General features: G+C 41.2%; 1 protein-coding gene across 1 annotated transcript; it reads right to left on the bottom strand.

Moving 5' to 3' along the window:
- Positions 1–3,872: 3,872 nt before the first annotated feature.
- si:dkey-12l12.1 (uncharacterized) lies at positions 3,873–8,767 on the bottom strand. The gene is made up of 6 exons (XM_068582101.1): positions 8,485–8,767; positions 7,024–7,071; positions 5,495–5,605; positions 5,016–5,132; positions 4,720–4,797; positions 3,873–4,636 (listed from the first exon to the last, which is right to left on the bottom strand). The coding sequence occupies exons 1-6, from the start codon at positions 8,605–8,607 to the stop codon at positions 4,571–4,573; spliced, it is 543 nt and encodes a 180-aa protein (XP_068438202.1). The 5' UTR covers positions 8,608–8,767; the 3' UTR covers positions 3,873–4,570.
- Between the last annotated feature and the right edge of the window lie 2,863 nt (positions 8,768–11,630).

The following is an 11,630-nucleotide window of genomic DNA, read 5'->3' as shown; positions in this document are numbered from 1 at the left end:
CGAAAACAGAAACCCCTGTTCTGTCTCTGTTATCTGGCGGACGAATTCTTTCTGAAGCTAAGCTAAGCTAATCATATCCTGGTTCTACCTTGACATTTAGCATAAAGACATATCAGTTTTCTCACCTAACTCTGTAAAATAGAGTTGAACTATTCCTTTAAACCAACACAGATTTTTAATAATTTCATGGCATTATATTATGCAAAGCAGTTTGTACACAATGAAACCATTACCAACATCATAGCAGTCTATGTGCTGTATATTGGTAACGTACATAATTAGGTACACTCAGCATCAACTGTTTGCACAAACATTTGCTTATGGATGACATTAAAGCCTGCGGCTACAAAGTTTGATCTTAATAAGATTGTCTCAGAGACATTGTGTATACTTGTTATTAGTGACAAAATGAAGGCGTTTTCAGCTGGAAGACTGCCTCTATAGTGTATAATAAGAAGCTGACAGAGCCTTGAAAAGTCAATGAATTCTGCATTGGCCATAAATAACCCTACTGCCATACATGTACAAAGGTCAGCTGGCTAATACATTGAGCTGACGTCGAAACACTGTTACTGAGGACGTACACATATCACTCATACATCTCTGTTTCTCTCTCGCTCGCTCTGTTTTTCTACTAATTGGCGCCAAAGTGATTTGACAGGGCCGAGCCACTTTGACAGCAGTGATATGAAGTCTTGACAGGCAGAGTTGGGGATGCTGTTTGGGAGAGGTGATGTCAGGCGGGAGAATAGTGACACACGAGGTGAGGGAAGACAGCCAACGCCCTGTATCTGATCTAATAGGAAGTGGCAGGAGATGAAGAGAAGGAGCCAAATTCAGCCTGAAAGCATGGTCACAGTCGGAGGTCAGTGAGAACAGAGAATAGACGAGGGAAGCCACTTGAGGAATACTAAGTAGGGAATACCTACTGCGGCAGCAACAATACTTTCTTTGCTTTTATGGCCTCATGCAATTGAGTTAAAAGATCATTTCAGTTGGGACATTGTTAATATCAGTTATTAAAACATTATACTTTGTAACTGCAACTGTCTATGAACACAACAGTGTTGCTACAATGTAGTCTGCCAGGGCAAAAACACAAGAGCTCAGACTAAATAAATAAATATGTTAACATTTCGGGGAGTATACTTCTTATCAAGAATTAGATAAGAACAGGGATTGCACTCTCATATCAGCACATTAAATATGACGCAGCCGTACGACTGTACGAATGAAATGGATGAGACAAATGCGTTAATAAGCACATTTTCTTTTAAGAGTAATTTTCTGATTGATCATTTTTGTATGTGGGCAAAGTTGAATGTTTGCTGAATTGCTGAACAAATCAAAGATGGGACCAGTGATGTTTGAAGATTGGCTTTGATCATCTGACTGCTTGTGTTTCTTGACCCACCAGACTTTTTCTTTTCCCTGATTATCACCAAAGTTACCCAGTTTGAATGAACAGGAACTATCCTTAAAAGGCAACAACGCAGTAATTCACATTGTGATGAAAAGACATTTTCATCTTAGGGTTCTGTAAAATATCAGTGTTAGGTCCATCCTATCCTCTGTACAGATAAATGTGTTACCCGCTGCTGATGTAGAGCTTGTTTGTGACTTTTCCCACATTGCATGTTGTTAGGGATGAGACTCCCCTGTCAACAGAAACTAATACTTACGTCGTGGTTTCCGCTGCTTGAAAATGATGTTGACCGTAAGCCACTAACTACGTATGAACCTGGAGCTTTCATGGGAAATTGTGACATATCTTGTTGCTTGTGCCATTTCCTACCACAATCACATAGATAGAAGGCTTCCAAATGATTTTGTTCGTAGTGATTATGACCATCTTTGTTCTAAAGGGGATGACTGAACCCAAAGTAGAGCGGAAACAATGCCACACACCATTACGAAGACCGCAGTGACTAAAATAAGCTAGAAGGATTCCCTTTGTGTTGACCACACACAGTTACACATGCTCAAATAGAAGTCTGAACTTTAATTTAACATTTACTTCACCAGAGGAAATTAGTTTTATAGGGTTGATTATATTTATAGCTTGTTTGCGCTCAGTAATATTGCTTTATGTGTGTGTGTGTGTGTGTGTGTGTGTGTGTGTGTGTGTGTGTGTTTGTGGGCACTGTCTGCAACTGATACGCACACTTGTACACTTTTGCCTTGTTCCATCAGGTCATCAACCGCGAGTTTTCCCAGGATGCATTAGCCCAAGGGTACAGTCAGTCAGTGATACCATGCTGGCAGCTGTCACAGGAGTGTGCGTGTGTGTGTGTGTGTGTGTGTGCGTGTGTGTGTGTGTAATGATGATGACAGGGGAGTGAGCTGAAGCTGTGTTTCTCGTATTGCCTCTAAATAGGAATAATAAGGTCTTAGTCTTTATCAGAGCATGGCTGTTTCTGAGAAATCCACATGGCGTCCTGTGGTTGTTTGTCACCGAGATGACACCAAGTCAGCTCACAACCAGCTAATGTAGGTTATCTGATGACATTGTCAACAGCCAGGACCTTACACATGTCTGTATTCTCCCAAAGCGAGCTACTGAAGCATATTCTGGATCAATTATATGCTTTAGGGAAAATGTCAAGTTTATAAATAACATTTTGTTGGGTTATTTCTTCCCTTTGCTCTCTGTTTGTGTCTATAAAACCATAAAAATGAGACTGAGTACTGCATACATACGTCATGAGCTGAGGGCTTTGATCAGTAATTGAGCGGAGGATGAGTCATCCTATTCATTTAGATTGCCCTACACTTTTACACAGGCTTTTTTCCTCATCAGATTGCCTCATACTGGATTTTCTGGTGACATTACTGTGTGTGGGCCGCAGTGCAATTTTAGGTGTCAATTTAGCATGCTTTTATTTTAAACCCAACATGCAATCATCACAATGTAGCACTGTTTTTCTTTCCTGTGTTGTGACACAGGTGATTTTTTAATCGGATGCTGTAAATAGAGACCCAGAAGCAGAGCAGCCCACAAAGATCAGATTTGGTGCACACATTTACGTCAATGTCCTGCAGAAATACTCAAACAAACCCTCTGGTCCAGACCATACAGTGTTTCCATTCCTGGCCAAATGAATTAAAAATGACACAAGGTATTTAAATAGACAAAGTTTGACTCCTGAAACAGATGGTCTAGACTGCATTTAGATTTCTTTTCTCTCTCACACGTAGGCTATTTGCCCTTGGCTTCTGTAATGTAAATGGATTAAGGCCTTTTATAGAAAAGAGGTTCCTGCTGTTTAATTCTGCTGCCATCTTTGCCAACCACACAGCATACATGTAACACTTGCCCTCTGTAATTGGGGACTTAGTGGTGTTGCAACCCCATGGTACTCAATTTTATGAATCAGTCATGGTCAGTTTCACAAACCGTTGAGTGGGAAATGTAATGTGTCATTCTGGGAAAGAGAAAGGGAAAGGCTGAGATGCTACTGTTTTACCATTTCTGAATGGAGCTCAGCGTGTAAAACTATTATCCAGTTTATAGAGGAGGCTGCAGTGGAGCATAAAGTACTTAGGGCAACTGTGGTTCACTGGAAGAGCAGGACCGTCCTTCAATCAGCGGGTCAGTGGTTCGATCCCCGGCTCCGCTAGTCCACGTAAATGTGTCCTTGGGCAGGACACTTAACCTCAAATTGCTCCCGTAGATATGCCTACGCTGTGTGAATGTTAGTCGTGATGGGAAGGTGGCAGCTTGCATGATAGCTCCTCCCATTAGTGTATGAATAGGTGAATTATGACAAATAGGGTGAATGCCCTTTGAGTGGCCGGAAGATTAGAAAAGCACTGTTCAAGTACAGTCGATTTAATGTTTAAAGACTCTTACACCATATGTCTCTCCTAAACCTTTATTGAAATATGATACAACACAAGAAATATTTCTGCAAAAATATACCCCCAATCTTCATTGGGAATCTGTGATTAAATAGGTTAGAACAAAATGGCAAACTTTAATATTAATATGGGTTCATTTGTGACTTGATTTTATAACATGCAGGAATATATTAGACACGTGAAATAGTACAAAATAAGTATCTGCAAGTGCAGGCTGGCTGAGAAAAGCAAGCTAGCTTACAGTTGAAAAAGGATTTAGATCAAACAAACACACAATCTTTTTACGAAGGTTCAATTTTCACACCAATCTTCATTTTGCGTTAACATGTTTTTTTCGAGGGGACATTTGGACACGCTCTTTTCTACTTTGGCTTTTCTTTTTTATCAGGCTTTGCCAAAAGGAAACATAATTTTGAATTTTGCAGCACTTGTGGAGTTATATAGGGAGTGACCAGGATGAGGGCCGTGTTGGAACATGATGCTTTAGGCCGTGGCAGGTGAAAGGAATGCTAGGTCAGCGTGGTCACAAGACTAGCGGATGAATCCTCCCATTAACATATGGCCAGTCCACATTAGTACTTTATTACTTAACAACAGAGAAGAGGATGTGAATGCTACTAAGGCCGCTGCTGCTCGACCCACAAGTCACCCAATGCAGGCAGTCACTTAGATAGGAATGTAAAATGCAACAAAGAATACAAAATTGCCATTACACACTCGTCTTCTGTATGCTTCTTTTGGGTCTGTCGTTCTGTCCTTCATTCTGTGGATCTCCCTGGAGAGCACATAACATGTAATTTTAATACCTATCAGATATGTTTGAGTGCAGGAGAATAAGCACTAAATATGATGACTAACCAGGACGGAGAAGGCCCCAGATCGGCCTGAATTCCTCTTGGCAGGCTCAGCCTTCACCTGTCTTCTTGCCCTCGTCACCTGGAAGAGAAATCACAGACAGAAGAGCGATGAACATTTCCAAAGTGCAAAACTGAAAGGACATTGCCAGATTGAGCCATCTCAACGACCGGATTATACCAGCAAGTAGACCAAAGTGAACCAATAAAACCAAGTAAGGTGGCCTTATAACTCTGCACGCACGTCAGGCCTCTTCGCCCCAGCTGTTCCTCTGCATGGGGGTTGCCATGGAGACTCACCTGTAGGGGGTTGGATTTCTTGTCGTTGCTAAGGAGGGAGAAGGAGCCGAGGCGGGATTTACGCTTGTTCTTTTTCTTACTCGCAGCTTGAACCAAGTGCCGCCTGGACCTATCGGCCTGAGAATCCATAGACACCGGGATTAGTATACACGTTGATACATCCTGCGCACACAATTGAGCTCTCTTTGAATTTTATTAGAATTTGAAAAAAAACAAACCATAATCCCCAGTTCAGATCTTTGAAGATTATCTCTCTCTAGATGCTCTTACGTGGTACTTTTTGAAATACATTTTGTGATCAAATGATGTGGTTTCTGTGGCTCATTTCTGTATTTCAGCACACACAGATGATTCAGTATGACTAAAGCTTCACTGGAGCATTGGCAGCAGCAGCCACCGGTGTAAACCAGTCCCCACCTTCCCCCGCATTTGGCTTTTGCTCACTCTGAGTCCTGTGTGACTAACAAGAAGCGGTTTACCTGGGCGAGAGTGTTAGGGAAGCCTTTGACGGAGACGGACCCGGGCAGGCTGGAGTGGCTCAAGTGAGTGGGACCCCTCCGCTCCAACTGTCTCTTACGTCTGAACAAAACCTACAAGTATGAGACGGTCACAACCACATCCACAGCCTCAGAGGGAAACAACAACTTCTGCACGTCTTTCTGTGTGTGAAGCACCAATGTGAGGTGGATGCACAGTGGAGGAGCACATTGTCCTTTTTCCTTTCCTGTTTTGTCCCGCCCTGCTCTGGCCTGCTCTGTCCTGTCCTTGTCCCATTTCTTGCATTTGTCATTGATTGCACAGAAACAAAGCATTGCTTTTTATCCCCCCATTTTCTCAATAAATGGATTGTCACTGTCTGTGGTACATTTAAAACAATATGACAGGCCCTTAACTCCATCAGTTAATTTCCTCTTGCCAAATGTGGAAATAGAAAAAGATTGTGTCCAGTATTTTATAATAGCTTCCTATCATTTCTCATTTTACCTCACGACTACGACACAGGGCTACAAAATATTTGCCCCACAATTATTTGCGCTGCCATTTAAAAAGTGCTTGTAGTTATTGTTGTTGACCTACATTTTGATGATTGCTTAAGTTTTCACATGAGCTTTCTGGAGTATAATTGCAATATGCATGTTTTATACACATTGCTAATGTGTGTGAGGGACTTCAGTAGCTTATCTTTAGCTTCTAGGGTTTCTCTGCCGGAAAGCTTTGTCACAAGTACATGATGTCCCCATTTGTATCAGTAACGTAGTTATACAATTATTCAGTTTGTTTAGATTGACATAATTGTGTTACGTGTTTCTTTAGAAAGATTGAACTCAGCCCATCACTGCCACCTTCCTCTTTCCACACCACTTCATCCACCTCTGTTGTTTCTTTCGGCCTCAACTTACACAGTATATTCATCAAAGTAATTTTTACTTAAATTGAAAACAATGTACTTAAAAAAATATAACATTTGGTCTAAATAGAGTAAAATCTACCCTTGCCTCAGCGTTAATAATTCAGAGTATTCTACAATCTATTAAGTGTTCATATTTAACTCTACATGATGATATATTTACTAGAATTGGATTCAACTCTATATATAATTGATTCTATTTAGAATTGGATTCAATTCTATATAGAATTAAATTCCACTCTCTTCAGCTCTCTTCCGTTCCATAAACCGTCAGCTCGTTCTAGCGAGAGGTTTCATGGTGGCAGAACCGTGGTGGGCGTGGTCACGCTGTTTTACTCTAATAGATTTTATTCTGAATATTTGCTCCTACTCTCCTGGCTGCAGCTAGTAATTATGCTCCAAAATGATGACATATTATTCCTTTAGAGAAAATGAATAGTAACTTGGGAAAAATGACTCTTATGTTATTTCTGCTGTGTCATTTCCATGACCGGGCAGCAGACTCAGAGCAAAACCTGCTCTGAGCTGGAGGGCAGGAACTCAAGGATTCATACTTAAACAGTAATCTTGCATAGTATAGGAGTGAGTGGTGCCACATACCAGTTCTTCACTTAATGGTAGCGCCCTCTGCTGCTTCTGATCATCATACTGAGAAGAGGAAGAGGAGAGGATCAAGAGTCTGTTGATATTCATACACTACAGACTGATTCAATACACACAGACACTACTGATTGAAAGGCTCATTATTTAGTAGTCAGGTCCTTTACGTTGATCAAGACATTTTGTGTGAGTGTGTGTGTGTGTGTGTTTTAAGCAAAGTCCATAAATTACTAATTTATAAATTTAATCTATTTTTTCAACAAGTGACTTTTGTGGAAAACTCAAGTAAAAAAAGCCTCTGAAAAGATGCTCCATCGGTTATTAGTTAGTCCCCGCCACAGTTGAAACTCACAGTTGTGTATTCTGTAATTACAACACAAATAACTGCTGCAGTAAAACACATATGTGGCACAAGGTCCCTCAGATGGAACAGAATACCCAACGAATACTCTTTCATGTGTGGGTGTAAATCCTCCTCACTCCTCGCAGCTGTTGAATCCGTTGTCCAGATGAGTGTGATTACTTTGGACAGAACATGGGGACTGTCCTCAGAAAAATGCTCACCACAAGTTTAAAGTATAACAGCCGTTAGCCACATGAAAAGCCAAGAAGGGAGCTGAAAGATTTTGTTCCACAGAGGGGTATATTTTTGGTGTTTTGGCATAATGGCTGTAAAAACCATTACAATGAGACTTTGTTTATGTTTAAAAAAAAAAAAATTATACGTCTCCACAGGTCAGGGTTAGACTGTACACGTCTACTACCATCCTCACACACTTGACCACTACTATCGTCACAGCCGCCTCTTTCCAAGGAGTCAGAGTGAACTTACATTCCAGCAGAGCTGCTGTAGAAACACTGACCACACTTTGTCTGAGCAAAAATGAAGAAAATCAGTACGCTACTAGTCATTTCAATCGAAACTGAGAGTGAAAATTATTATTGTTTCATTCATGAAATATAGATTAAGGTGCATCCTAAATGATTTCTCTTATTACATATCTGCCAATCATATGTCCGTCGGAAGCAGATGAGTTAGAGTTATTAATCTCAGAGTCACCTGAGATGTGGCTTGTACAAAAGAGAAATACATGCCTAAACCATTTCACATACATTTACATACAATTTAAAACTGTTCTCTTAAAATTTAAATCCAACTGACTTAACATTAACACGGGAGATGTAGCTCCAAGTCTCACTGCCAGCTTGCATAGATAAAGAGCTCTGTGGCGTCTTTGCTGGAGAAAATGCTGATAATTCAGAATGTTTTCACTTACATGTGAAAGAAGGGTTAGCTATTATATAGTTAGGTCCGGCAAACAACATTTAAACAGACTCAAACGGACTGCACTTACCCCTGTAGTGTCACAACAGCACAAATGATGACTGATACATAATGAACACCTTTGGTTACCACTGTCCTTCCCTAACTATCACATCCATTAGAAGTGCGTCTCTTACCTGTCCGTCTGCGGTCCGTGCCTTGACACACAGCTCTCCCTGTGTTGCTCCTGAGCAGTCGAGGGCGTGTGACAGCAGGCTTGCCTGCAGGCAGAGCACGCACAGCCAGATAGTAAACCCCATGATCCAGGCAGGAACTCGAGTGTTTCCAGCCTCTGTCAGCTCCCTGCTTTATACTCTCGGCTCTGCTAATGGGGAACAGATGCAGGGGAACGAGAGGCCATGCCAGCTTCACGCAGACAAACAGCCCACCACAAGCCTGTGCTCTACGCCAGCCAGTGGCCTGCGGTCCTGCAGAAACATGTCAGACATCTTGAGGGGCCTCCCCTTTCAAAACTGCCTCCCCCCACCCCACTAACTCCACTCAAAGAGCAGGACATTTTCCACTTATGCCTGCATTGTAGCTCCTGCCAAAGTGTGTGTATGTGTGTGTCTGTGTGCCTGCTTGTGTAAATTAAAGAGAGCACAGAGAGAGAGAGAGAGAGAGAGAGAGAGAGAGAGAGAGAGAGAGAGAGAGAGAGAGAGAGAGAGAGAGAGAGAGAGAGAGAGAGAGAGGAAATGTGTGCTGTCAAAACTTTGTACATAACAAATGAAAAATTGGTGGTTTGGTTCTTGTAATGTCTTGAAGAAATATTGCATTATGCAGCGAATTAGGCTCCTGGCTCATTGGAGATGAATCTGTCTCGTTTTAAAATGTAAAGATAGAGTGGCAGTTTATAAAGTTCTGGAATGATCTAAACACAGTAAGGGTTTCATAATTACAGTAATTCCTCCTCAGAACCCTTCTCTGTGGAATACACAGCTATCAACGCTGTCCATTCATCTTTCAGCTTGAAGACTTCTTTTGACTGAACATTGGCAAAGGATTGTCGGATATGGATGAAAAACATTTTAAGTTTATTGGGGGAAACTATTAAAAATTGAAAAACAACAACAGAAATGTCTCTTTTTAAATTGTGCAGTATGTTTCACATTATCAGGACTGCATGTAGAGGGGGTTATAAAGCCTACCTCTGTGGGAGTTTATACGGCCTTTAAAACAACACACCATAAAGAATGCATCGCCTGATGGGGGCATGTTATAGCTGAATAGGCGCCCTGTCTCAAGGTGTATTACAAGATGGAAAGAGTGAGTGGGAGCGAAAGAGACGGGAATCTAATGTCTTCAAGCCTCAGGCTCCGGGTCACAGAGGAGTTGACTCCCGCAAGGATTGGGAAACATGCGCCGCTGGGAAAGTTGTAGAAATTGAATAAGTTTCATATGCTGTCCAAGACAAGCCCACATATATATTTCCCACTTCCTGTTCTCTACAATATCAGGAAAAAGATTTGTCTTCTTATTCAACAAACTTGAAAAACATTGTGAAATCATCTGTAATATCTCTGCCATTTCCCGGTGAGTCAGTATGTAAAGAATGGTTATTCATCTTCATCCCCATCTCCCCCCCTTTATTTTTCTTCTGAGATATGTTCGACATGTAGGAACTGTTGTTGCAAACTTCTCCCTCGAGGCTCAGCGAGACCACTGGCGAGACAGCAGGATAATGATGTGAAGTGAAGCAGGGGATGTTTAGTCAGGAGACAAAAGGAAGGGAATAGTCAAAAAGGACCAAATCAGCAAACACTCCACTCGCAGCCAGTCCAAAAAATGAAACTCAAGTCTTTGAGTGGACAAACATGTCAGCCATTTTACTGGATGGACAGCTTAAGTATCAGTCCAACTGCCCTTTTAATTGAACAAAACATTAGATGACTTCTTGTAAGACATGCTGAAATCATGTTACCAAGCTTACACGTTTGTGTTAGCCTCTCACGAATCACAATGTGGCTGCGTGAAAAGACAGTAATCACAGTGAGGCAGAGTTATTTCATACCCTACATCCCAGTTATTCACGCTTTCAAGTTTAAAGAAACTTTTTTAATGCATCTCAAGGAGTTCACTGTGTAGCACTGCCATGCAGAACCACTGTCAGTATTCTCCCTCCCCTCCCTCCCTGTGGGAAAGTGTCATTCGTTATTTGGCTCTGGTTTGAGCTGCTGTCAATGTGTCCGAGGATGAAACTCTACGCCGAGCAGCTGTTGACCTTGTGAAAATTGTCAACAGTCTGCTCTGACCAGGGATGAAAAGACAGGTAATTTGTGACACATAAATACTTGCAGAAATGTGTTTGTGTCTGTGCGTGAGGGCAACAAAGCTGTTTGGCAGCAGCATGACAGAGAAAACAGGAAACGTGATTTAGGGAACAACATCTGGATTAGGAGACTTGACTCATAAAGTCATAGATGTTTTGGATTATGTCACTGAAACATCCACTCTCTTACTGCCTCATTTGTTAAAGGGTTGGTTTACCCAAATTACAGAGAAACTCGTCTCACTTAACCCTTATGGTATCCATTCATGTGGATTGTTTTGGTTTTATTTGCCAAGATTTTGAGATAAAAATGATGGCCAATTACCATAGAGGTGAATGAAATTTTGTTGCTGAGCTAAAAACATTGCTTGAAACTATTTGAAAGGTTCGAAATGATTGGACCTTTCCTGACACATTGTCCCTGTTTCTCTTTATAATCAACAGACCTTGCTGGGAACCGTAATTTTCATAATTTCTTGTTCAGAAAATAGTCCTTATAAAAACTATTAAATGAATACTTCAAGCTTAAAATGATCAATTTTATATCAGTTACTCAGTTTGAGTTACTTTGAATTGCAGTGTTTGCCCCTGTTCCCAATCTTTATGCTAAGCTAAGCTAATCGGTTGCTAGCTTGATTGAGCAAAAAGACGTAGGAGTGATTTCAAGTGTTAGCAGCAAGCTAGCTAGCAAAATGCGTCTTCACGTCAATATGCCCCACTCAGCATATCCATTAAACAGCTTCCCTCAGTAGCTCCTGGTTATGTATTTCCATAAACACCAGAAGAAATAATAGCCATTGGCCAATAAGAGGAGTTGCTTCACTCTGGGCTTACTTCCAGATTAAATGAACCACTGACATAACAGTCAATTAGCCTCCTTGTGCATCAAGGTGAAATTTGTCCTTGTCAGGACTTCATTTGGCATCTAAACTCAGTCATGCTCCAAATAGCACTTTTAATTATGTCTCTGTGTTATTGTATGCAGATACCGTTGATATTTGGCAGAAGGAGAGA

This window comes from Clinocottus analis, unplaced genomic scaffold (genome assembly GCF_023055335.1).
Source record: "Clinocottus analis isolate CAN_PGR_092001 unplaced genomic scaffold, fCliAna1.0.p SCAF_18, whole genome shotgun sequence".
Classification (NCBI taxonomy): domain Eukaryota; kingdom Metazoa; phylum Chordata; class Actinopteri; order Perciformes; family Cottidae; genus Clinocottus; species Clinocottus analis.
Note: the sequence above shows the minus strand (reverse complement) of the source record. Positions and strands in the feature narration are given on the sequence as shown.

Excerpts from the sequence above, each read along its gene's own strand:
- si:dkey-12l12.1 (XM_068582101.1), bottom strand. The coding sequence starts at position 8,607 with ATGGGGTTTACTATCTGGCTGTGCGTGCTCTGCCTGCAGGCAAGCCTG. Across the intron at positions 7,072-8,484 it reads CACGGACCGCAGACGGACAG|TATGATGATCAGAAGCAGCA; the intron begins GTAAGAGACGCA and ends TCCTCTTCTCAG. Across the intron at positions 4,798-5,015 it reads AGAAATCCAACCCCCTACAG|GTGACGAGGGCAAGAAGACA; the intron begins GTGAGTCTCCAT and ends TTTCTCTTCCAG.